The sequence below is a fragment of the Hydra viridissima genome, unplaced genomic scaffold, assembly GCF_058129835.1.
Source record: "Hydra viridissima isolate aposymbiotic clone 2 unplaced genomic scaffold, HvirCarnegie_v1 scaffold_7, whole genome shotgun sequence".
Taxonomy (NCBI): Eukaryota; Metazoa; Cnidaria; class Hydrozoa; order Anthoathecata; family Hydridae; genus Hydra; species Hydra viridissima.
This window is the reverse complement of record NW_028324306.1, coordinates 6,244,233-6,271,915: the sequence shown is the minus strand read 5'-3', so window position 1 is coordinate 6,271,915 and position 27,683 is coordinate 6,244,233. Positions and strand designations below refer to the sequence as shown.

Here is a 27,683-nt window from a genome sequence, read left to right as displayed (position 1 = left end):
TAAATTAAAACGAGAAGGGAATTTTAGTCAATAGTTTTACATACTTTGAAAGCTTGTATGGTGTTTTATTGGTTTACTTTTCTGATTAAAGATAAATCTTAGTCAGCACAATTTATCAAAAGCTTTTTTCTGGAAGGCTCCCTGAAAAGTTTCCCTTAAATAGTGCTTACTCTAAACAGAAAAGTTTTCTGTCAGTGGAAAAATTTTCCTGACTTGAGATTAATAAATACTGATTACGAGGACGGATGGTTATTAATAATAATCGCTTTTTTCATGCGGACTACAGTAAAACCAATTTTATATCTAAAGTTCTTTTAAAAAACAACTTTCATAGCAACATTTTAATTGAAATAATCATAAATTATAGATCTCTCAGTCAGAATACATTCATTATATGGCGATTCAGCGACTCTAAAATATCCATTAATTATTCTATTAATTTAAGTTGCTACAGAAAAATACCAAAACAAAAACACTTTGACGCTCTTTCTTCAGGGTTTTTTCTAAATCTTTCTTAGTTCAAGCTTTTTCTAAATCTCACAGCTTGTGGGGAATAATGTCGACATGGGAGGGATACGTTTTGTTATATATTTTGTAGAATAAAAACGTTTGAACACGTAATTACTAATTTGCGATACGCAACTTTTTCGCGTAGCGTTCTTCTTTTAAATAATGCATGCCAAGCGCATATGTTTTTCTTCACATGAATAAGAGATCTATGAAAGGAAACATGACGTCCGAAAATCTTATGGTAAGAACTTTCTAAGACCCTTTAGTACGTATGCACTTAAAACTTTCATTTTTATGTTGATATATAGAGAATGCTATATTCTAATAAGACCTGGGCGATACACATGTCGTAATATTGTATTACAAGGCTTAATAGATATCAAACGATTATTATGAACTCAATGAAAGATATTTAACATAACCGGTTCAGTGATGCGAAGCAGATGAGTGTGAGTCAAAATAAGTGTATAGGAGAAAAACGTGGGCATACAAAAACAAAACCACTATTATACACAAATTTAAACAAAAAAACACGATGTTATTTGCTTTGAAGTATGAAACTAAACGTTAACTATCATAACCAGAAGAAAGGTAGTATAGATATTTACTTAATTAACCCTTTCAACCTAATAAGTTTTCTAAAAAATTGACCTTTTATCCCGGGCGTTGCCATTTGGCAATATACTGTCATTTATGATAATTTGTGGTTGAAAATGGCTAAAGTTGTTGTGGTCAAAAATGGCTTAAAATAGCCTAGATTTTCAAAAAGAATTTCAGGTTTTTCAGGAAATTTATTTCTAAAACAATGTTATACCTAGATTTAAATAAGTTAATATATATTTGAATAAAATAAGATCTACCTTTTTTAACAGTTATCGTTTTTTAGGGTGATGTTTCCTAATGGCAACAGTTGTAAAAAGATATCAAAAAATCTTTATTGTATTTATAGAATATGTTGCCATATGGCCTTATCGGGGTGAAAGGGTTAACGTCAATAGGCGCAATAAAATTATTTTTTTTTGTTGCATCTTTACTTAACTTATATAAACACATACAAACCGAAATTAACACATAAAAACCGGAACTTAATTTAATGATTCTTTTGCAAACTAGCCTAAAGAATGAAATTTTTTGCATCAGAACTATTTTTAAAAAATAAATCTTATATATACTTTAAGTATTAATTGATTGTTTGAGGTCTTAAAGTTCAAGCTAAATATGAAAAGTTTTTTCAACTTAAAAAAATTTCCGATTCAAAATCACAATTTTAGTTTTGTTAAAAACACTCTGTAGGAGAAAAGTTCAAGTTTAACAAATGCGATGTACATAAGATGATTGGCGAAAGGTCATGCTCTGAACGTGATCCATTATCTCCTGATTACATTTGGTCGTGGTGGCTATTTACAATATTGTTTTTAAACAATCTTTCAAATGCACGCAATATCTAATCTACATAAAATCACTTTCTTTACTAATTCACTTTTTCTTCAGTCACAAGTCATTTGTGATTATTCTACTTGAGCCTAAAGTAGGATTGTAAAGATCAGCTTGGGATTCAGTACAATCATTAAGAAACCTTCTGAACAAACGAGTCAATACTATTAGTAATTATCATTAAGATTCTCGAAGTTCTCGAAGCTGGTAGTTGAACTTTAAAACTTCCTCCAGCAAAATCTTGCATTCAGAGAAAAAAAATTTTTCTGCTTGCATATACATTTAAAATCAAACAAACTTAAATAAATATCAGTGATTTTAAAGAGCTAATGGCTCCCTCAGAAAAGAAAAAAAGACCACCCAAAAATGGAATAGCAATTGAACTGGCTCAATAGCGCAGCTAAAAACTGCGTTAATAACCTTTGTGGAATCTTTAGTAAGTAATGAATATATGCCAAAGAGTCTACATAACTACGGTCCTAATAACAAAAATGAATTACTTTACTTGGAATGTACCCTGTCTGCAGAGTCTGATGATTGGGTGTCCACACCGTAGGTCTTGCAGGTACTTTGCACCATAATCAGAACTTGTTAAATTTTTATCATTAAAAAAGTTAAATATCCATACTTCCTTAGCTTCAAAAATTTGATTTATTAACTACAATCATGTGTGCGCGTGTACGTCATCAATAAACAATTTTTTGAATCTCTGGTACTTTTTTCTTGATAGTATTGCCGAACTTTGAAAAACCGAATGTAACTTGTTACATGTTAAATGGCAGGAATTAATAACTGAGGCTTTCAATAACATTAAAAAGAAAAGTCATGGAAACCATTTTGATGTAATTTTGTCGCATATTTTATTTAAAACGTTGCTACACGACTAAAAATCCAAAATCTGCTTTCGTATTCAAAGCATTCCGGGTTTCAGATGTGTATTTGGCATTACTTTTAAGGTAGTTGCATATTGGCTAAAAAACCAAATGAACTTTTAGATCTTCATTAACGAAACATACTATTACTTTAAAATGGAAAACATCGAATCAAATATCAAAGTAAGACCCTTCAAATACTATTTCCGCATTCTTCTGTTCTAAGCTTGTAATTTCTCTTTTTCAACATTTCTTTAATTTTTCTATTTTAAAAGGTAGCAGTTCGCGTGCGTCCAGCAAGCATATTCGAGATAACTAATGGATGCAAAACAATAGTTACTGTTCTCGAAGAAAACGTAAGTATGGTTACACACAAGTTATCTGAATTTTGATTTGCTTTTAACGTAACTTCTTTAAGTTTTTGTTTACAGCTAATTACTTAGACTACTGAAAAATGCGAACCTTTTGTAAGAGATCTGCCTCATTATTGTACTGCTAGGCGGAGCTAATAATAAAATTTCAGCAATCCTAATATTTTTTTGTCAATTAGATGGTCTGCCTGGAAGATCCATTCGAAAACGATGAATTGCTACGCGGAAACCGGTCTCGAGGAAAATCTTACGTATTTGATTATGTATTTGGTCCCAACACCACACAGGTACCAGTTTAAAACTATTTCTAAAAAAAAGTCAACAAAAGGAGTTGTATTATTGCTGTCTTTTTTGGGTCATCGATTGATATTTGAGGTTGAGTAAAATTTTTTTGATTTTAAGCTGATTTTAAAAATCATGACTAACTGATTGAAAAATTGATTTTAAAAATTATCATCAATCAAAACCTTTCCTCTCTCATTCTCTCGAAAATTTTCAAATTCAGCTGTTAGTTTTGAATTGTATATATGTTTCAAATACTCTTAAACAATGCAAATACTATACAAATACTGCTCTTAATTCTATTATTTTCAATCAGTTACAAGATATTCTCTTCCTCTTCTCACTTATGATGTTCCATCGTATTGTTCCTTTTGTTGCTTTTTTGTTTGTTTTTTTTTGTTTTTTTTTTTGTTATAATTGTTTTTATTATTCTTGTTGTCATCGTTATTGTTGCTGTTTTAAAAAACTATTCTTGTTTTTCTGATTTTTCTTGTCACTTCTTTTCTTCATGTTCCAGTCTTTTTCTTATCATTCCGATGTTTTTCTAGTGTTTCTCAACTTTTGTCTTCGTCTCGCTTTTGCCTCTCTATTCTTAATTCTTTTTTGACGAGCTTTGATACCAACATTTTCTGTAATAGAAATTTGTCTTTTAAGATTTTTAATCATTTTAATACTAAGATAACTATATGCTGTTAAAGCAAATTAATTTACTGGTGCATTCTTTGATCCTATTTTTATATCCTATTTATATCCTATGCCCTATTTTTTAATACTGAAATTTAATGACCCTAATACTAACTACTGTCCCAAAGTGCCATTGCTATAAACTTCTTTTCTAAACACTCGAACAGTTAAATGTTTTTATTCATTGACAATTTTTTAAAACAAGTCAATCAAAAATTTGTGCCTATAAAAAAACGATCTTCTCAATACGCACCACTTGAAAAAAACAAAATTACACAAAGATCTTCTTAGAAAAACACCTGAAAAAATTAACTTAGATTTTGTTTATCTATACTTTATTTTATGTAATCAAGTTAACTTCTGGAACATTCGCTATCTACTCCCTACCTACTTTAATTAATCCTCTAGCTGCTTTAATTATTCCTTTACTGCTGTTTCCTTACGTTACAGCCATCTATACCTCATAATATTTATTAAGAAAAATCTGTTGTATGGGAACTTTAATGTTATTAAAAGCGATATCAATGCTCAGAAGTAGTGAAACATCTTGGTTGGTACATGTCTTTAACTAAACAAGGAATGCGCTGAGGAAACAGCTTGACTAAAAACTTTAGTGCAGTCTAGTTATTTTTAGGGATTGCAATCCTGCATAAATTTAAGGCATGCGAGATCCCGCAAAAACTACTGCGGGATCCGCGGGATTGGCGGGATTTTGAAACTATTGCTTTTAAACAAAAAAGGTCAATTCTTTTAAACTAAAAAGACAAAAAAAATATCAAATTAAAAGTGTTTAATGTATTTGCGAAACAAATCCATTTAAAAATTTATCTTCAGCTATTAAAATATTTTTCTTAGCTATAAATATAAAAAAATCATTCAAAAATAAATAATTATTTAGCAAAACATTGGTCGAACTCGTTCAAATTTTTTTTTGTTTAATTAATGATTATGTTGAAATTTTCGCTAATGAGTATGTTGAAATTTTTGTTAATGAGTATGCTGAAAACATGAAATTGAAAACGTGCGTGCATAATTATAAAAAATATACTTTTAAAAACTACTTTTTAAAAAGTCTTTAAAAATTATTTACATTAAGATTTTAATACAAAAGTACTAAGCATGTCGCAAATTAAAACTATATGGAATATTTTAAAAAAAGTGATAAAGAAAATGCGAAGTGCATGCTATGTTCGGCTTTACATTTAATAGTTTTTGCACATCTTCAGATTTACGGTTCTTGTTTTCAAAGAGTGGTTTCCGGCTTCCTACTTCACCTAATACTATAAGATCGATGGTAGTTAAATTCTCAGATTCTGTAAAAGTCAATATAATGAAAAAATTCACATCACTAAAAAAGCAAAATCAAAAGTTTTCAATAACGTTTGACGAATGGACATCACAAAATAGTCAGAGATACTTAAACTTAAATTTACATATGGAGGCGAAACACTTTAATCTTGGATTGATTCGAATCCATGGATCGTGTAATGCAGAATATTGCGTCAAGTTAGTTGCTATCAACAACTATGTTATGCTCATGGAATACAACTTGCAGTTATTGATATCTTATACAAGAAAAACAGCGGAGAAGTCGAAGAATCGTTTACTACATATGAAAATTGTAAAGAAGAAGATGAATATGGTAAAACTGAGGATGATGAAGTTATAAATAAAGAATATGGTTTGACAATGATTTTGACCGACCATCTGCTGATTGGTATTTGGTATTGTATTGAAAAAGCCTTAATTGATATTGGGTCAGAAATTCGTTTCACCCAAGAAGAGTGGTCCCAAATCAATGACTTAATTATTTCCCTAGCACCACTAAAACTTGGTCTCGAACTTTTATGCAGGAGAGAATCGAACCTTGTCACGGCGGAAACAACTTGACAAACAACGAAACAAACTGCTAGATAAATTGCAAAAGCAATCATCACTTTTGAGCATAGATTTAGCCGCGGCACTTCGTGTGAGGTTTACACAACGTCGTAATAAGAATTTAAATGGACTACTAGTTTACTTACAAAATCCGACGAAGAAAATGAACTCAAAGAAAAAGAAGCTGTAGATTTTATTAACAGTTCCCAAATACTTACTCCTACAATTCTATCGCTGAAAAAAGAATTGGAAAATCAAACACAGAAAGACAAGAAAAGCTGGACAGAAAATGTAAAGGAGAGACCAAATTTAGATTCTTTAGACTTTGATAAATTATTGAAGCCGGAAATGTCTGCCTATAAAAGTAATGGAGTAAGAGGCAAGCTTCAAGATATAGCGCATAGTTACTTGATGACCATACCACCAACAAGCGAGAGGCCGAGCGAGCTTTTTCAGCAGCTGGTTACATATGCAGTCCTTTGAGGAATAGATTAAGTGATGATACCTTAAGTAGGGTCTGTTTCTTAAGAGCGCATTTCTTACAATGATTTTCTCATTTTGATATTTAAAAAAAAAAATAAAGCTAATAGACGTTCTACGTAAAGCTAAAAGATGTCCTATGTACTTTGGCTTGTCTTTTTGTTCATTAAATGTTAAGAATTATATTGATTTACAAATGAATTGTGTTTTTTGGCTTTATTTACCTTATTTTATCAATTTCATAAGTTGAGTATATTTTTTCTGAAATACTTGAAAGAAAAATACAATTATCATTTTGCCTTTTATAATGTGCATAAGAAACCTTCTAATCCCGCGCGGGATCCCGCGGGATCCGCACAAAAATTAAAAAATTCCGCGCGGATCCCGCGGGATTGAAAAGTGTGCGGGATTGCAATCCCTAGTTATTTTCTGTAGACATTGCGGATCGGTAGATTTTAGTTGTGCTCGGCCACCGAATTTATTTATTGAGAGGGGATTAAATTTATTACACATGGGTAATTTATTATTTTGTTACACCAATTTTCACACTTTTGGAATATTATGTTCAACACATAAGTTTTACTTGATAAATTTTCAAACTTTCATGACTTTCAAAAAAAAGTAGTTGAACGTGAATCTTTGCCGGCTCGAAATATAATGGTTTTTAATTTTTAGAAATTTTAGAAATAGGTATTTTAGAAACTTTCAAATTATTCTTAAATTTTCTTTAGAACCATTTTCTAACAACCATCTGATACCCAATAAAGTTAAATCGTTCGCCGTGTCAAAAACAATTTAAAACAGGCTCGCCTCCTTTTAAAAAAATATTCTTGCAAAACTGTCAGACGGCAATATTATCATAGACATTTAAAATTGGATTTGATGATACTGACTCCCATACAACCAGCCGCCTAATATCGACTAAATTTTGATTTAAATTAGAAGCAGATCATAAAAGAAGAACAGATCTTTTATAGCCCTTGGAGATTTTCTGTGAAACTCGACAGCCAGATAAACGAATTAAGACAAGAACATTTGTGCTGTAGTGCGTTTTATTGTTTTTTAAAAGAGTTTATATATTTGCTTACCCCCTGCAAATGCTAAAGTTCGGCTGAACTGGTCATAGTTATAAATATTAAAAAGCATTTTACTTCCGCTTACTTTCTTATCAATCATTTAAATCGGAATATTTTAGACAAAATTACTTTTCACAAGGCTTACTCTAAACCCGCCCCTCGTTAATTATTCTCTGTTTTAAAAACGTCGCGTGCAAAAACCAACACAAAGACGTTGATTTCACTGATCAAGAACAGTTTAACTCCCTGTTACCAAACAAAGTTCAAAGATGGTCCCAAATTTTTCCATCAAGATGCAAATCAGATGAGATGAGAGTGAACTAGATTTTCTCTAAGTTGGAGTTAGAGACATCTAAAAGCGGATTATACTTAGATGATTTCGTAGATTCCAAAAACTCTCTCTCCTATGGTTTGACTTATCAGTCCAAATATAAAAAAGTTTGTGTACATATGGTTGGGGCCAGGGTCACATAAAAATTTAAAAATTTCATAAGAGTTCTTTTAATAACACTTGTTTCTTTTTTGAGTTTGATTTAATTTAATAATGTCAACTAGCAAAAGCTTGATAAAAATGTCTCGTTGTGAAGTTTTACTTATCAGAAAAAGAATTGAAATAGTTCCAGTGACCCGATTACCATCTATGAAAATTGTTTTACAATACAGCTATTCACGAAAGTTTAAACGACTGCAGAATTTTCAAATCTAATCTTCGGTTTTTCTTGAATAAAAATCTAACGGAAACAGATATCAAAATAGTTATTTTTCCAAATTGGTAAATAGGTTATTTGTTAATAGAATAAAAAAAAGTAGGTTTTGTCTCATTACCGTTTACTCAGAAATTTCATTAAAAGGTAGGTGATACAAATTAAGAGGTTTCACAAAAGTTTAAACGATTTTATTTAGGATCAATTATTTGCTAATTAATTAATAAATCCGCTGCGAAATTTTTTTTCACAGCGAATTTATTAATTAATTAGCAAATAATTAAGTAGTTTTTCAATCAAAAAATTCATCACAGCATCATCAGGGAGCTTTTAATTCATTAAAAATCAACTTAAAATATTGTGAATTTCAAATTAGTTTCCATTGCGTGCAAATGGGTCGAAAATCAGTTTCTAGTGACATCAAATGGCAGATTATTGGTATGGCGCGGACAAAAAATCACACAAACGTTCAAACAGGCAAAATACTTAACATTTCTGAATATTGCGTTAGAAAAACCATCAAAATCTAGGAAATTACCAAGGACGTCTCCGACATGCCGCGTACTGGGAGACCATCCAAACTCAGCAACCGTGACAAAAATGGTATATTCAGAATGAGCAGAGAAAACCCCAGACTCAGCTACAAAAAGCTAGCACAAATCTTCAATGAGTCAAAAAATAATCCAAAAGTTAGCAGAGAGCTCGTGAGACGAACATTATCGGACAAAGGTATTGGAACGTACATAGCTGCTAAAAAACCTATTCTTTCAATCACGGATAAACATAAACGACGAGTGTGGTCCAAAGAAAGGCTGGACTGGTCTGTAGAACAGTGGGCAAAAGTTATTTGCAGTGATGAAGCTAACTTTCAAGTTGTAAACCGCAAGGGAAGAATCTATGTCAAAAGATTTGCAACTAAGAAATATTCAGACAGGTTTTTGCAACATCGTCGACAAGGCGATGGAGGTTCGGTTAGCATCTGGTGATGTTTTTCTCACAAAGGTATAGGCTTCTGTGAGCTGTATGAAGGCCGAATTAATCAATACACCTACAAGAACACATTGGAAACGTGTTTAGTTCCATCAATCAGACACTTGTATGGCAGAAGCAAGCAATTCATCTTTCAACAAGACGGGGCTTCAGCTCATACAGCACACTCAATCAAAGAATATTTTTTGAAAAAAAAGTTCAATGTGATGCCCTGGTGCCCTAGATCACCAGATCTCAACTCAATCAAAAATATTTGGTCTTGAATCGACAATCAACTGACATGCCATGAAATTCAATCAACTCAGCATTTAAAGCAACTTTTGAATGAGTACTGATGTGCATGAAATTAGTTGAATCAATGCATAAACGAGTTTATCTTTGCTATAAAAACAAAGGAGGACACTTCAAATATTAATTTTGCTTTTTTTTTCATTTTTTGTTCAAATGTTGCAATTCATTTAAACTTTTGTGCTTCTTATTCTTCCTATAAGATTTTTTGTAATAGCTTTTTTCTAACTAAATATCAAAATTTTTATAATGTGTTCATATTCATTTTAAAGCTAATTACTTTTTCTTTAATAAATAAAAAAAAATAAGTTGATATCATTTTACAGTTTTTCTTTATTAAACAAAAACCAAACATACTTGATAAAAATTCTGCAATCGTTTAAACTTTCGTAAATAGCTGTATTATCAGTACATGGGCCATATGTTTAGAGTTGGTTTTCCCAATATTTTTTCAGTTAATAGAGCTTTTTGTCCATTTGATAAATTACTGCTTAATGAATTGATATAATAAGATGTCTCCAAAATATTATTCCATGCATCCTTTTTTAGGTGAAAAAAGTTTGGCAAAAACATTTTACATAATGTTTTTATATGTTAATCTATAATTTTTTTTTGATAGTTCTGTGTAGAGGAAAGTGGCAACAAGGGATTTGCATATCAACAAAAATTGCACTTTCTCCCTTCCATTAATCTAGAAATAATCCCAAACTCCTCCAATAAATTAAGCATTTTACTCTTAATGGTTATATGTTTAAGTTAACCCTTATGACATACTTTATTGTAATAATTTACAAAACAAGCATCTCATATTTAGTGGTGAGAGGTGGGATAGCCAAAGGGAGAAGTGGAAAAGTCAGGGAAGAAGTGGGACAGCCATAGAAAAAAGACTAAAAATTGACACGAAGAAATTAAGGATCAACATGTTTTTTATCTGGTTGTAGCTTAACTATTTTTAGCGTGTTCCACTTTTTACTGCAGCCAGTGTGTTATAAATTTCTTGCTTTGACCACAAATCAAAAACTAATTATCTTATTACATTCATAAATGAATAAACAAAACTTATCTTAACAATAAGCTAATCAATATCAAAGTAAAAGTAATGATAGTTGATAGTAAAGATGCAAAATGATGTTTTTTTTTGGTAACTTTTCAATCCAGACGAATCTGATAATTAGTACAGATCAAAATGAAGTAAAATGTGGAACTCTGATAAAAGTATGTTTCTTCATTTTGGTACACATAAATTTGGTTCAAATATCACATAAAAATAAGCTGTCCCACTTCTTACCACTCTCCTCTATATAAGTGAATGAAAATATTTCTAAAATATAATACTTTTAATTGTTAAAAGCTTTTAACAAAAATTTTTGCAAGAAAAAACAGTAAAAGATTTTTATTTAATATCTAAGGTTGAAGTTTATAATCGCACTGCAAAACCATTGATTGAATCTGTACTAGAAGGATATAATGCTACCATTTTTGCTTATGGACCTACAGGTAAAAGTTAATGTTAGGTTAAATAAAGTGTTTGTATATTATGGCATGATATAGTTCTAATTTTGTTTATTTTCACACAAGTATTTTTGTACAATCTAATTTAAAATGTCCTAGGAACTGGTAAAACATTTACAATGCTTGGAACAGATTATTCTCCTGGCATTATGGTGCTCACTCTTAACGATTTATATAAGCAAATTGACCATACAAGGCATGATCAAAAGTATAAAGTAAAGCTGTCCTATCTTGAGGTATTTATGTTGTTTTACATTTGATATTGATCTTCTGCAACTCTCAAATAGTTTTCTATTAAAAAAAAATCATTTTTTTAGCTTTACAATGAAATGATACGTGATCTTTTAAACCCATCATCAGACTATCTAGATCTCAGAGAAAATAGCAAAGGTGTTCAAGTTGCTGGCCTTACAGAGTATGAAGTTCTTAATACTTCACAAGTAATGGAGATGCTTTCACGTGGTAATCAGCAACGCATGTGTGAGCCAACAGCTGTTAACACAACCTCATCTAGATCCCATGCAATATTGCAGGTAAAATGTGGGTATAAAACTAAAATCTCTTGTAGTGCAACACAACTATTATTTCTTATTACAGAAGATTTTTTCAAAATCCCAGGTTTTACAAGTTTTAATCATCTTAATTAATAATTTTTATAAATGCTTTGTCAATAATTTTTGTTTAGTATTTTGCCAGTACTTTTGATTTACTAGGTGACTGTAGAGCAGCAAAGTCGCATACATGATATAAACAATGAATTAAAAATTGGTAAACTGTTCATGATTGACTTGGCTGGTTCAGAAAGAGCAGCTGATACTCAGGTGTTGTTTTAGTTTGCTTTTACATATTTTTTTTACATAAAGATAAACTAAACTTATTTAATTTTTGATTCATTTATAGATTTATTTCAGTTACAGTAATTGTATTATTTATATTCACTAGAATACTGGTAAAAGACTTATTGAAGGAGCTCATATTAATAGATCACTGTTGGCTTTGGGTAATTGCATCAATGCACTCAGTATGATTGTTCTTTTCATATATTTTCAAGTTACTACTTGCAAAACTTGCTTTTTGATTCTTTTTAATATTGAGAATTAGAAAATTGCATAACATTAGCAAATTTAAAAATATATCCTAATGATATATCTACAGAACTTAAGCTTATATTAAGTAAAACTCTTAAGAAAAACTTTTAAAAAAATATTTTCTTTTAGGTGAAAAAGGTGGAAAAGGCATGTATATAAACTACAGAGACAGTAAACTAACACGCTTGTTGAAGGTGTTATTCACATAAAATAATTTATAATTGAATAAGGATTTTTAAACACCTTACAAATCTGTTATTATATGTGGCTATAAACCTAACAATTATTTGTGAAACTTTTTATAAAGATTCACTAGGATTTACTTTTTATTTTTTCATTAGGATTCACTTGGAGGAAATTGTAAGACAGTAATGATAACTCATGTAAGTCCAGTGGATAAAAACTTTGAAGAAACAAGGAATACCTTATCATATGCTGATCGAGCAAAATGCATTAAAGTAAAACCAAAAGTCAATCAATATAATGTAAATTACCATGTGGCCCAGTATCAGTCCATCATTACTGAATTAAAAGAAGAACTCATCAGATTAAAAGCACAAATCGTTATTAAATCAGCTTCAAATCAAAAATCTGCAGGTAAATTACAATGCTATTTTAACTTTGGAAAGTGAGAAAATGTAAATGGAAAATTTTAGTAACTGATTTTTTTTTTTTTTTTTTTTTTTTTTTTATATATAAAAAAAAGGGAAATTGAAAGTTTTAGTAATTTGTTAGTTTGGTAATTTTGTTTATCAAAACTAGTAGTATAAATATTTTTAAGCTCATCTTTTTAAGGTGCTACACGAAGTAAAAGTGCAGACATCAAAGAAAAGTTAAAAGAAGAATTAAAGTTATGTTTTCAAGAACAACTTGAGCTCAAGTAAGTTTCGCTCCTGCAAAAAATTACACATTACTCACATTAAAATGGCGGCTGTACTTCATCTTTTGTCTACATACTTTAAAGATGTTGTAAAAAGTCCTTAAACTTGTATTTAATTTAATTATTATTTTTTAGAAAAGAAATAATTGACTTGGAAATGTCTTGCATACAATATCTTGTTGAATATCAAAGACAACTTTTAATCATTGATGAGTGAGTTACTTAAGTATATAAAAATTTGAAGACAGTTGATGCCTTCAGATTTAGATTTAGCATTTAAAAAGTTATTATGGTTGAGATAAATAATTCTGTGATAAAAAATACTCTTATAGATAATTAAAATTTCTGTTATTCAAATATTTTTAGATGGGAACATGAACAAGCAAGGCATTTAATACATGAAAGGAAAGGAAAAAATGACAACTATTCACGTTCCTCTAAAAATCATATTGGGGCATTCCACTTAAAGGAGCTTAGTAGGTATCAACAGAATACTAGAGAACCTGCTGATGTGACTATTGCTCGAGAAGAACTGCAAAATAATAAAAAATTTCAGATAGAGTTAGAAATTAGGAAAAAGCAACTCTTAGAAAAACTTGATGAGCAAAAAAAAGAACTTGCATTTTTAGAAGAATCTTGCCAAAAAAAAATTACAAATGAAGAGCATAGAGAAGTTTTGAATATGTTATGTAAGCTTCATGAGTTTGAAATAACAAATATAGAGTTTCAATCCATTAAACTAATGCAAGAGTATTTGCTAGAGCAAAAAGATTTAAAAAAACAGAGAGAAGTAATGCGGCAAAACATGGTGCAGGAGATTATTGAGCTGCAAAAGAATATCATAAAAGGTATTTGGTTCCTTTACCACTTTAACCACTTGGTTTAAATTTCTCATAAAACAAAAGTTTGAATAATCAATTTTTTAAAGCTTGCTGCTTCATACAATTTTATTGAGGTAAAATTTTTCAGGTAGATAAGCAATTCCTATTATTAAATTTAATTCTATAATATTGTTAAAGATATGACCAAAACAATCTCCTGTCGATTTGAATGGCAGTTTTTGGTATTATGATATTTGATTAATTACTTTCAAAATAAGAGGATAAAGATATAAAACCACCAAATTTCAGAAGTTTTTAATAGAATCTAGTGCAAAAGCCTTCTTTAAAAATTTAATGATAGTGCAAGAATAGCTGTATAACTATGATAACCACTTTGCTAAAGACAAATCCTGCTGCATAAATATGGTTTTGTTGTACTTTGAGTCAGTTAGTTAAAAAAATAAACAAAAATGTTACTGACCTTGCTTAATGCAAGTATTTTTTCTCTTTTATTCCATTTTTTTCTCCTGATGAAACCTTGATAGTTAGTTGATTAATTGTATTTTTTTGTTTAATGGATTGTTTGTTTGGTTTTATTAGCCGCATGACTAGTTCCATTTGGTTGGCTTTATAAGTCACAGTTTGATTGCTTGTTTTCTTTATTTAGTTATAAAAGTAGCTCATTGGCAACAAGAGCTTCTTGCTTTTCTAAAACTTATATCATAAATATTTTAGTAGCATTTTAATATCTTACACTAATCATTATTTTAAGTTGTAATGTTAAGTTTTATACTGTAAAATTTTTTATAGAAAATAACATCAAGTATCCTTTAAACCTGGACACCTTGTATGAAATTTACAAACAAGAAATTTCTAAAGACATGGACGTGGACATCATGATGGTAATAATTTCATTGACATTTATTAGGCATGTCATCAATATTTTTTTTTAAATTTTACTTATTAGAACTTTACTTTTTACGTTTTTGTTTTATACCCGAGATTTGATAAGTTGAAAAAATTCAGGAGGCCTTTTTTTTTTATTTAGGATGTTGGACGACTAGGGATGCGACAAAATAATGGTAAAGAATTTAATTTTTATAAACAGCGGAGAGAAAAATGTAAAAAGACACGAAAGATTTTAATGAAAGTTGATTTCTTTGATTTTTATTTTAGAGTTTAAGTTGCCATTACTGAACCCAGCTCCTACTAAAGCAACTGTTTTCGCACAAGGAGAATATAAAAGCAAAAGGTGGCTTGACCCCGACATATCTGATCTGGAAATCAAGCAAGTTATTTTCGGTTTCTTTGTTTTATTAAGCTCTTTTTTCTTTTCTTTCTTTCTTTTTTTTTTTCTCTCTCTCTCTTCGACGATTGAAATTTTTTTCTATTTAGTGATTCAGATACAAGAATGAGTAGAGACAATCGGATATCGGTAACTTCGGTAGCATCAGATAATTCTTCGATTACGTATCGAGTACAAAATAAAAAATTAGCTTCATTGCCTGAAGCTTCTTCAAATGCGAGAAGAAAATTAACTAGTACGCTGACGCAAAAAAACCTAATACAAGCCGCTCTAGAAAACAACGCACGTCTGGCAGTGTCTAATAAAAAAATAGCCGACTTGAATCCAGGCCGAACTTATAACGAAGATGCCGGTAGTGTGTTGTCGCTGGACACTCGACAAATGCTCGAAAGAAAAAGATCTGCTTCTGCAGAAATCACAGTTGATAGATTTAATGCAAGTAGGTTGGAAGAAATTTCTTTAAAAGCGAAAAAAGCCAATTGGAACAATAATTTCAACAGAAAGTACAACATCGGAAGTAAAAAATTTTATTTGAAACAAGTTTTTTTTTTTCTTTACTCTTTTTAAATGTTAATAAAAAGTCTCCCTGTAACCTATAATCGTTGAATTTGCGCACTGATTTGTTATCTTTTCTCTGCTTAAATAATTTAATTTCTGTTGAAAAGCTTAACCTGTTAGCTAAATTTTTAATGATGATTTTATTTTAAGGCGACCCTGGGTTGGAAACGCTAGCTCTGGGAAACAATCGTTCTTACGGTCTTTCAAATAGAGAAGAGAGAAATACAGATTTTAGATATTTAAAGCTGCACCAGAGGAACCCTCCTGCTTTGACGCAGGGTCGATTGAATAAACCTGCTTTTACACCATATAAACTAAATTCGAATATTTACACGAGTGGAAAAGGAACCAATGGGAGTCTAGCTGTAAACGGAACTTCGTTTGCTCCGAAAACGACATTGCCGGGGTTCGGTAGAATATAGGTTCAGCATATGTAAAGGTGCCGTCATGAATGAACGAAGCTTTTCGAAAATATCGTTAATTTGATAAAAAGAATCATAAGTAAAGGACATCGGATACAAAATATGTGTCCATAACGACATAACCATTATGACATCGCATACAAAATATGTGTTCATAACGACGAGATGCAATTTTATTTTTTTGAAACAAGTGCTTTTCTAAATATCTATTTTATTATATTTAAACTGTGTTTCTTATCTAGTTTCAGTTAGTGCTCGCTAAACTGTTAACTCTTCGAGTCCAATGGCAATAAATCAAATCTTTCTAAAACAATTCACAAATGCATCTTCTTTATGATTAGCTGTACATAATCTTAAGCATCTTCTTCATGACTAACTGCAGAATACCCATTGTTTTAAAACAATTTCACAATAAAATTTTGAGAATTTATTTGAATTTCTCAACACATCCGTTCAACCGTTCAAAACTTTAAATATGTTTTGATTTTACCTGTGATAAATATATTTTGACATTGCCTGTGATAGTGGCTTCATTCGAAAGTTCGTATTCTAATTATTAATTATATAACATCCTCGCAACTATGAGTTTATAACGTCTTAGTGATTAGCCATCTTGAGAATTTGTCACGTGGACAAAAGTTATGGAAGTTAGTTAGCTAATTGACTAATTTTCGAAAAAATAGTTTTAAATCTTTAAAATCATTTGGCTTCATCAAAAGATTGCTTTCTTCTTTTTCATAAACAAAACTTTTAATTGCAACTAAAAAAGTCCACCAAAAAAGTTACAACGACCAATTTTTTTGAAAATCAATTTTTTTGCATAAAAATTGGAAATATAATAATAAAAAAAATAATCAGAAAGAAAAAAAATGTTAGTTAAAACATTCGTTACAAAAACTTAAATTCAACGAAGGTATTTTTTAAAATTTTCTCTTTCATAAACCTGCTTATGTCTAAAGTTAAATTTCTTTCTTTCCTATCAGATCGAGAGGTCGTATTTATAAAGTAGATTTTTTGCTTCGATTTTTATTGCTCTATGAACACTGCCAAAATCTTACAAAAGTTAACTGTAAGACTTCAGACCTCAACTTTAAGAACAGAAACAAGATATACCTATTTTGACTTAGATTAGGTTTCTACTCAATTTCTTCTTTTAATTTTCAAATTTTAAGAATCTTATTGACAACATTATTTTGTTTGTCATTCTGTCTTCTGAGATCAATTTCTTGATTTTCACCAATAGCATGCAGTCCAAGAGAACTCGCTTTACGATATAGGTCTACTCTGTGCTTTAAAAGTTAGATGATCTTCTTCGATTGAAGCAACAACAATCACAGTATCTTCATTTCTATAACACCTGATGAAAAGTAAAAAAATTATAACTACTTTTTTACATCTAATTTTAACTTTCAGTTCAGCAACTTCATCCCTGTGTTTAAAGCTTGTGATGCTAACAAATTATTTTTCTTTTTTTTTAGTTATGATCTGCTTTCAATGCAGCTATTGTTACATCACGTACTTAAAATAATATAAACTAAAATTTATTTTAAATTGGGAAAAGAAATTAAAGAAAACTTAATCGAAAAACTATTGGTTTGTTCAAGTTAGAAAATTATAGCAATGGTGATATTGTCAAACTGTAATCGTTTGACAATAAAATGTTTTTTTTTTTGTTAATTTTATATAAGACCATGCAGAGTTTTACATAACCTTAGTAAATCAATAATTTACAAACTGAAAATCTATTGGTTTAATTTGGAAATGAGATCAGTTTGAGATTTTGCAGAAAATGGTAGAGAAATTAAATAAAATTTGATTTACACTTGGACGTAGAGTATTGCAAGAATTCTACATTTAAAATCTTCTATTTTTTAAAGAATTCTATTTTTAAATTTTTAAACCAAGACAATATTGAGACTTAACTTGCTAAAATGAGTTTAATGCATTTCACTTCACTAACAAATTAGATTTTGCCTACCAGCTTAATACTTTTAGCCTGCTTTTAAAAATTTTAAACCCTAACTGTCGCTTCAAACTGCATTAACTTCAGAGAAGGTGCAAATTTATTTACAGAGAAGAAGCAGTTTTAATGAAAGAAGAAGATATGTTGTATTATATACATTATCAAGATCTTAACCTCACTTATGAATTGCGCAATAATATGCAAGAAAAGTTTACTTTTTTTTATATATAAAGTAAGGAAAGCAAAGAAAGACTTATTTTAAAAAACTGTACAACTTCAATAAGAATCTATGTGTATGTAATCAGTTTGATGCTTTGATATCCTTGATCGTCAGATCTCAATCCAATCAAAATTTTTAATTGTAGATTGACACTCCAATAGCAAACCATCAAATTTGACCAATTGACCACTTGAAGCTTTTGATTAAGTTAGATTTGTGTTGCTACCAAAAGGGGCCACTAAATTTGTTAGAGTTATCGCTACCAAAGCAAAGCCAATGCATACTATATTTGCTTTTTTATAACTTTTTATATAATAACTCGAAACTTTTGTGTGTGGGTTTTTTTTTTTTGTAATGCACTAAAAAATTTAAGTTAACTTAAAAGCTGAATAATTATCCTTTAAAAAATAAGTTTTTTTAGGGGAGAGGCAGCAAGCCCCGGACACTTTACGTATAACTGAAACTAAAGAAGTTATTTAATCTTAAGTACCATAAAAATACTTGTTTCAATAAAGCTGTGCCTTGTGCAAAATATCTGTCCCAATGCACCAGAGCAATCGGTTGGGAGTGTGAAATATGGTTTAGTACTATCAGAAGAACTACGTATCATCATAATTTTACTAATTTGTGATCAAATTTACTTTACAATACTTATTTAAAAAAATTTTTTTTTCATATTCTTAAAATATTTTTACTTAAACAGTTATTTGTAAATGAGGTATGATTGTGTGAAACCGGACATGTGTATGGAGGGTACCTCAAGACAACTTTTCACAAAATGAAAATTTACTAATTTTTCACATAATGAAACAAATTACAACTTCCCACATAAAGAAATTTATGAAGTGATGAAGTATGATTTTGTAAGAGAAAGATTTATGTGTATGTCTCTACTATATTCAACTTATTATCACATAAATCACAAATATTGCATTTCGCCATTTTTTTTATTTAGTTAACTTAGAAAGCGGCATTCACTTATAAACAACAAAATTTCGTGCTCACGATTTTTCAATTTGTTTTCAATTAGTAAATGGCTAATATATATAGTTCTAAATGATGGCGGTTTGAAAATGGATGCATCCCCAAATAATATGCCAATCTTGTATAGCAGAGAACTGAGAGGGGATTTCTTGAAAAAAAAAAAAAAAATTACTGTCAAAAATTGTTAAAAATATAAATCTTACAATTTTGGACACAGATTCAACGTTACATTTGAAAAAGATTAAGCTAAATGTTTCGCATATTCATGATTTTTATAGTTCCGAAACCCTGAATATGAAAATATTCCCATAATCCTGTGGGATTAGGTACAAAAACTGAGTTAAAATTTTTTGTGCCAAGATTACGATCATTGGGATGTCTGTGTGCCATTATGTGGTTTAAATATTCTATGAAATATGTGCCCATATAAAAAAAAGAATTATGTATAAAAGATTTTGTCAGGGAGGCAACCCTCCAATTTTGAAAGTTTTTGATTTTCTTATATAATTTTAAGTTTTGCGCTTTTCTTAAGTCCCTCTGTTTGTACCCATTTTTTATTTGTTTTTAATTCAATAAATGTTTCTACTTTCATTAAAATGGTTTTTTCTCTTTATCTTCCGTTTGCATATTACCCACCTCCCCCCTTGTAAAAAAAAAATTGTTTGTAAAGAAAAAAGGTTCCACATCCTTTTTGCTATTATAAATTTTGAAACATTTATTTTTGAAAAAATTAAATCATAGGCAATTAATCAAAATTAATTAAAAAAATTAAATTCCGGTTAGGAAAATAGCAAATGAATTTGACGTCAGATCAAAGACCTATATACTCTTGTTTTAGACATCTACCATGCTTAACATTTTATTAGTTTGGTAGATATGCCACATCGTCACGATCTTGCGCGCTTGTTTCAGTCCAATGAATATCGAGTATTTGTGCCACATAATAACTTTAACTGTAAAAATGATGGCATAACCTTTTACATAAAAAGACACGCCAACCCCGCAGTTGCGCGCAATATCGTGTCATCAAAAAGGAAAATAACTTTATTAAAAGCAGCGGGTGTACTAGCCCATCTGGAATATAGCGCCGGACTTTTAGAAGACGCGGAATATTACAATACAGATTCGCAGCTCTTTTGTTTACCCAAAGAAACACTTTTACAGGCACTGAACTTTTTACCGGTAAAAGATTTATGTTCTTTTGCTCAGACAAGTCGCTATTCGCGATTTATCAGTTACGATAACCACCTTTGGAAGATAATATGCAAAAGAATTTGGCACGATCCTTCTTTCATGTTTGTTGATATTGCTTCAGCAAGGTTGAGTCTTCGGCTTTGGTATAATTGGAAACTAAAACCTGCCCAACACCTCAGTACGGCTAAAGTTTTTGATATTTTTGAAGCTAACTTTTGGCGCGTAGTTTTTATCGCTATAAACACATTAAACTCGATTCCGAGTATAATTATCTCATCTGAACCACACGTTAATCCTCGAACCACGGAATGTTTTCCAACAACTCGTACTATTCACTACAAATGCTCAAAAGGAAACTATATATTAAAAGGAATCAATCAAGTTGGTCAAGTAGAGTACATTGTTTTTAACAGCGTTCTTCAACCGTGGCACAAGCGTGAATTTTTAAATATTGCTCCTCTGTCTATTTTTTGTTTAAAGGACTTCGGATTAAAACAAACAAGAAACGTTAGAAGGCAGCAAGGTGCTGCATTCTTTCGACGGCGCGGTTATTACATCAAGACAGACGAGAACCGAAAAGTTCACATAACCTACCGATACTTTCCAACAGTGAGGTTTAGATTGTACAAGCAGAGGGAAAACGCTTTTATTCTTTGCCACGACATTTTTATCAACGCTGGAGAGACCACAAACTGCTACACAATGTACCAAATTCTTCGTCATTCTGGCAATCATTTTTCAAATGGACAGAATTCTTCCGTTTTTAACTCAGAGTATGTCGAAGGTGATCACTTTGATATTTTAGATAAGCAATTCGAAGATAATGGTGGTTCATCTCTTTTTGAAGAAAATGAGCAACAGAATGACTTTGAAATAATTACTTAGGATTATAATTAAATGGAGCGCCATTATTTAAAAAATTAAAAACAACGTTTGTTTCTTTGATTGTGAATCAGTTTCTACTTTAAACTGCAATAAAAATGTTCTAAAATATATTAGAAAAAACCGCAATCCTAAATTTAAACAGTTTGCAGGTGTACAAATTTACATATAAATATCTCACCTGAATATACTTTCAATAAATATTTTCAATTCAAGTATTTTCAAAAAAAAAAAAAAAGTAATTAAATTTTGGACAAATAACGATTCATATTTTTATAAAACATAAAAATTATAAAAAAATACAAAAAAGAAAAAAACTAAGCAAAAAACATAAACAAAATTTTCGATCGCTTGGTAACGAGTTTTAGGAAACAAGCTATTCCTTATCTTGGTTGTTGTCTAGAGACAAGCTTCTAATGTATCTTGCTATCAAATTAGAAATCTCTTTTCCCTTTAAGAAAGAAAAAGACGGTGGAAATTAAATAGATTTCCATTATTGTAAAAACGATTTTAGAAAGGCGGAAATTATTAGAACCGAGGCTAACTTACCCGAGGTGTTTCGAGTCTTGTAACTCTTTGCACCATCAAGTTACCAGTTTTCAAATCTACAAATAAACGACCGGAATCCGTTCGAAGATGTCGCGTTGAAATTATCTCAGAATAGGAGAACGATAGCAAAGTATCCTTAAAAATATAAATACCATTAATATATTTAAACAAATACAAAGTGAAAATAAAGTAAAACTTTAGTAAAAAAAAATCATTTTTTTCGAGGAAGAAAAAATGTTACCCGCGTGTATCTTGACAAAATATGAACTCCGTTTTTGTTAATAGCAAGTATACCGTCACCGTCGACAGCAGCGTGTTCACAATTCTTAAACACAGATCAAGAATTTACATTTATATATATAAATATAAATAAAGTGCAATAGAATGCAAGTGCATTTTCATGCGACTTTTATATATATAAGTTGCATTAAAATGCATTTGCAAGAGCTGGTTTTTAAAGAAATAAGAAACGCTTTGGATTCAACTTTATTTGTAATAACTGTTAAACTATACTCGCCTTCGCCAAATAGAAATATGCCTTCATCTCTGTGCAGGTAAATTTAAAAACGAATCAAATACAAGGAAAAGAGTTATTCATTTGTACGTATTTTATGATACAAGGAATTTAGGAAAAAAGCCACAATTCCTGTTCGCTTTACTTTTTTTTGATAGGAATCGAAGAGAGTAGTTAAAATTATTGTTAAAAAAAAATTAACAACTTGTTCAAAAAATTAAACATTACCTGAATATAGAAAAAAGATGAACCAAAATACACCCATGCTGAAATGAGCTCTACAAAATATAAATAAAAAATATTCTTCAACAACTTTTGTTAATTTTTCCATGTAAAGAAGACTCTATTATGAAGAGTTACCTAAATACTTGGTTCTTGCATTTGATACTGTAAAATGCCTGATCAGCCTGTAGTGATCATCTACAATATGCAACCATTGCATTGGAGTGAGAAAATTTGCAACAAGTGGGGGAATCAACGACATTATTTCTTCACTTTATGTAAAAAAAAAAAAAAAAAAAAAAATTATTTTATTAGAAAATAAAAGTGAAATTATTTTAATATTTAATCATTTTCAAAACTTTCTGCAATTGAAAATTGAAAACCTAAAAGTCTAAAACTTCACAGGTCTAATTTGAAGTTAAAAAACAAAGACTTCTTACGCCACTGGGCTAGCATGCTTGTTACTTATGCGGTGCTGAAGAGCAGCCAGCAAAGATATTTCATTTTGTGTCTAAAGCCAAACAAATTATAACTAACAAAAATATCATTTATAAAAATAATGTAAACTATAGTTAAAAAGATTTTATGAGCTTGAATTGATTTTTCATTTTTCAGAATTATCAGGAATAAAATTTCACAATGTACACTGCAGGCCAAAAGTTTCCGGACACTTGGATTTTGTTTAATCCAAGTGTCCGGAAATTTAATTATATTCAAAAAAATTCAAATATCATATTTATTTTATAAAAGATACGTATAGTTACTATTTAAGAAAAAAAAAAGACAAAAATGAAATAAAAAAAGTACTAACAACACTATTATTATTAAACTGTTTTTTCGTCAAAAAGTAACCCATGAGTTTTTATCACTTTTTTTGCAATCCGTGGCATCCAATTTATTAATTTATTTATTATTTCGGGTGTAATTGATAACCAGGATTCTTCTAATATCTGCTACAGGTGCTATTTGGATGTTGGGCATTTTTGTCTGACCTTTCTGGCCAATTTTTCCCACAGTAACTCTATTGAGTTCAAATCTGGTGATTGGGCCGGCCAGGTCATGTTTTTGAGGACACCATTATCCTCTTGTTCCTTTATATAGTTCTTACATAATTTTGAGGTGTGTTTAGGGTCATTTTCCTACATAAAAACAAAACCACGACCAATAGTTGTTAAGCCAGAAGGTATGGCATTGTTTTCTAGAATTGTTTTATATTGTTCTTTTTTCATAATACCCTCATTTTTAGCTAGGTCACCTATACCAGCTGAAGAAAAACATCCCCACACCATAACTGACCCACCACCATGCTTGATTGTTGGCACTAAACACTCTGGGATCATTTTTTCTTTTGTTATTCTTCTGATGTAAATTCTACGTCTTTGCCCAAAGAGTTCAAATTTGAACTCGTCGGTCTATAGTACTTTTCCCCAGTCTTCTTTTGTCCAATTTTGGTGGTCTATAGCCCATTGTAACCTTTTCTTTTTCTTTCCAATCGGTAGCAACGGTTTATTGACCGCTATACGGCCAGAAAGTCCTGCTTGTCTAAGACGTCGTTTCGTAGTGGTAAATGAAATAGATTTTGAATGACTCCTATTAAAGCCTGAAGTTATTTCCGGGGCCGGAAGTCTTCGATTTCTTTTACTCATCAATATTATACTACTATCTTCTGCTTTTGTTGTCTTCCGTGGTCTACCAGATCTTTTTTTGTCTTCAAAAATACCTGTTTCTTTCCATCGTTTGATGGTATCTTGTACAGTACTTCTGTACAAGATACCATCAACTTTTAATTTTTTGCAAATTTTAAGAACTGAATAACTTTCTTTATGTAATGTAACTATTTCATTTATGTAATGTAACTATTTCAAAACGTTTTGCAACCGTTAAAGAAGGTTTTTTACCCATATTTTTAATTAAATAGTCCAATTATAAAATTTTAAAATTTTTTTCAAGATTTTTTAATGCAACCATCATTAATACCAAATGAAAACTAAACAAATCTAAATATTCTTAATCATTTTAGTCGGATATCGTTAAATTGTAAATATTTACTTCATATTTCAACAAATAAATAACTTTAAGAAGACCAAACTCTTAAGAGTAATGTAACGCTATATATCAAGTAAAAATAAACAATTAAAAAAACAAACTTATTTATGTAAGTTTGAAGTCAGTACTGACCTAAAACTTACATAAACACTTAAAATTAGTAAGTTTAAGTATTACAAATTAACATTATTGATTAATTTAATGATACAGGATAGATTTTAGCTTTTAATATAAAAATATCAAGTGTCCGGAAACTTTTGGCCTGCAGTGTATATATTTTTTCTGTGATGCACTTACACTGATCAATTAAATTTCTATTTAAGTGATTTGCATTATCATATGCCATTGCGTTTACAAATCATGAAGTTTATTTAGAGGTAAGATATTTATTGTATATTTTAATTGTAATTCATAAAGCATACTTTTTATGTAACAAAAACTGTAAGAAAGAAACACTTGTGATCCTAATTGAGCTTATAGGGTGTTGGATATTTTTATTTGCAAAGAATGTCCCTTTAACGTTTTATTTATGATTAACAACTCAAAGATACTACATTTATTCACTATGTGAAATCTTATTATCAAAGATACACTCACTTGTTGATCTCGTATATGACTTGCTCTGTTTCCTTTAAAATGGAGAATATTACCATTGTATACATCAGGCAGAACCTATCAATGAAAACAACAACAAAACTTTTAAAAAAATAAACTTTGCTTATAAAAGTTCTACAGGAAAAAAAAAGGAACATTCTGCATGAAAAATACCTAAAAGTTTTAATTCTAATTGGAAAATCAAAAATACTTTTCATACAAATTATTTTAAACATTTACTTGATTATAAATGACTTCAGTGAACAAGTTGTTTCCGAACCTCATTGTATGATACCAAATTACTTTCCTGAAGGCGACAGAAAATTTTAAGTTCTCTTTTTCAATCTGAGCAAATATGTCAAACACATAATCAGTGTCTTGAATAGGGACCAACAATTTTTCTAAAATAATTGCATTAACATCATTAAATGCTTTTCAATGAACAGCTTTTGAAAAACCAAATCCTTTCTAAAATCAAAACAAATTTTATTGTTTTTAGAGATCAAATCATTTCAATTTAATTTTTCTAGTTAAATTATTTATGAAATCTATTTTGAAGAAAAAAAACTTACGCTCTTCAAAAAAAATGTAAACGCCATATTCCTCATGCTCTTGCTCTGAATAAAGTCCCATTTCCTGACAAATGTCTTTTACCAGATCATATGCAGTCTATAAATATATATTTTTAAAAGTGAAAATAGTAATAGTAGTTGTAAATAATAAGTAAATGCTAAAAAGAAAAAAATACATAAATACTATAGAAACTTTAAAACTTTAAAGAAGTTTCTACAAAGACATATTAAAAGCAAAAGTAAATTTGAGCCTTACTGTACTAGTTTGCACTTTACAAAGCTTCTGTATTCCACCAGGAAGGTCAACAATCTGATGCTTTGAGTTCTTGCCTTGCTAAGAATTTAAAAGCATTAAGAAATTAAGGTAATAATGAAATTTAAATAAAATGAAAAAGAAAAAGAGCCTGAAAAAAGAATTTACCATAAACATAAATAATTCATTTTCACTAGGCATTTGCTTTCGTCCACCATACTTAAAGGAGCGAGACAAATTTAATTCACAAATACTAGCAGCAGCTAAAATTAAAGAAAATTTTATTACAAAAGTTAATTGGAGTGATGAATAACATTATCAACAGTATTTATAATACACAATGAAGCATTTTTCTTTAGAGAGTAATAGAAATTCTATGCTGTTGTATCATGTTTTGCCTTTCACACACATAAGCTTTTGCTTCAAACTATTGCAAAATAAACCTACTGCATTTTTAAATCTCAGATCTATTTTGTAATCTCATGCTCATTTTGTAATCTCATACTGTAATCTCAGGTTTCTTTGTGGTAATAGTAATGGTTAAATCAGCATCTCGTAAACTTGATAAGCTTTTGATGGTTAATTTTATATTACTTAATTATATCATTATAAAATATAAAAATAATATCTTACAAGAAAATTCTCGGCTGGAGTCAGAAGCACTGTGGAAGAACTTGTTTAGGAAGGGTCGAAGTAATTCTGAACAGTCAAAATAAGCAGTGCACAGCATCAGCAATTTCCAACCACGTCCACAGCTTTCACTATTATTATTTTTAATACACAATGAGCTTTTATTATCATTTATATAAAAAATTTAAAAATTGTATTAAAAAAATCCTACTTTTATTTTATTTCAAGAATAAGAAATAAAAACCTGTGTGGTGTAGTGAGGGAGAAAAGAGGGCTATCATTCCCTGGGCAATACTTGCAGAGGGGCACCAAATGGTGCCCAAAACAAGCAAAACTTAATAGAAAATTAAAGTTTTTATTTTGATAGAATTTTGAAATTACATTTAGAAATATATCATGTAATATTGTTTGCAATTTGAAATGAAGTAAGTTCAAGTTTTTATATTTTATTTACAGTTTTGTGTTCTTAAAAAGTTTATACTATACTAATGTTTTTTGAGGAGGGGGTGTTAAATAGGAATTTTGCCCCAGGTACCAGTTATGCTATCTACGTCACTGTAAAGTTTGAGAACAATTTGTAGAATATCTATATAATTACTTTTTTATAAAAATCTCCGGTCAATTTCAGTTAATATTTGAAATAAGTTTTCTTTAAATCAATCGATGTAGCCAATAAAAGACAACTTCTCCGGTAAAAAAATTGATTATTAGCTCTCACCAAAATTAGCATCTCAATTTGAAATATTAAAGTCCTGAGTTTGTAAAATGTAGAATAAATATTTTTGAGGAGTGTGAAATGAAGAAAGAAATTGAATTTGCCAAGCGACTTGAAATTGGACACCAGAGCAAACAGTCACTGGATCAACAAATCATAATTCATACCATTCATATTATATGGAAATTG

At 29.8% G+C, this 27,683-nt stretch overlaps 2 protein-coding genes across 9 annotated transcripts in view; one reads left to right on the top strand and one right to left on the bottom strand.

Moving 5' to 3' along the window:
* Positions 1-516: 516 nt before the first annotated feature.
* On the top strand, positions 517-16,359 carry LOC145183994 (kinesin-like protein KIF19). Of its 4 annotated transcripts, none has more exons than XM_090094461.1 (18): positions 517-751; positions 3,092-3,172; positions 3,367-3,474; positions 10,979-11,066; positions 11,181-11,317; positions 11,399-11,614; positions 11,795-11,902; positions 12,024-12,102; positions 12,299-12,363; positions 12,511-12,766; positions 12,965-13,049; positions 13,185-13,262; positions 13,416-13,897; positions 14,681-14,772; positions 14,919-14,952; positions 15,047-15,158; positions 15,266-15,693; positions 15,885-16,359. In XM_090094461.1, the coding sequence occupies exons 1-18, from the start codon at positions 677-679 to the stop codon at positions 16,154-16,156; spliced, it is 2,796 nt and encodes a 931-aa protein (XP_089950587.1). In that variant the 5' UTR covers positions 517-676; the 3' UTR covers positions 16,157-16,359. The 4 variants fall into 4 exon arrangements, with proteins under 4 accessions (XP_089950587.1, XP_089950588.1, XP_089950586.1 ...); XM_090094462.1 differs by having other exon boundaries at positions 662-751; positions 3,096-3,172; XM_090094460.1 differs by lacking the exon at positions 517-751 and adding an exon at positions 1,804-2,999.
* A 5,090-nt stretch (positions 16,360-21,449) lies between these two features.
* LOC145184810 (unconventional myosin-XV-like) overlaps positions 21,450-27,683 on the bottom strand; it is a 32,014-nt gene continuing 25,780 nt past the window's right edge. For all 5 annotated transcript variants that reach the window (XM_090092392.1, XM_090092393.1, XM_090092394.1 and 2 more), the window contains 12 exons: positions 26,783-26,910; positions 26,318-26,412; positions 26,153-26,230; positions 25,897-25,993; positions 25,565-25,725; positions 25,328-25,402; positions 23,125-23,195; positions 22,823-22,956; positions 22,691-22,740; positions 22,190-22,273; positions 21,949-22,083; positions 21,450-21,850 (listed from right to left, as the gene is read on the bottom strand). In XM_090092392.1, the coding sequence (XP_089948518.1) occupies positions 21,776-21,850; positions 21,949-22,083; positions 22,190-22,273; positions 22,691-22,740; positions 22,823-22,956; positions 23,125-23,195; positions 25,328-25,402; positions 25,565-25,725; positions 25,897-25,993; positions 26,153-26,230; positions 26,318-26,412; positions 26,783-26,910 (1,183 nt within the window). In that variant the 3' untranslated portion in view covers positions 21,450-21,775. The remainder of the gene's footprint in view (positions 21,851-21,948; positions 22,084-22,189; positions 22,274-22,690; positions 22,741-22,822; positions 22,957-23,124; positions 23,196-25,327; positions 25,403-25,564; positions 25,726-25,896; positions 25,994-26,152; positions 26,231-26,317; positions 26,413-26,782; positions 26,911-27,683) is intronic.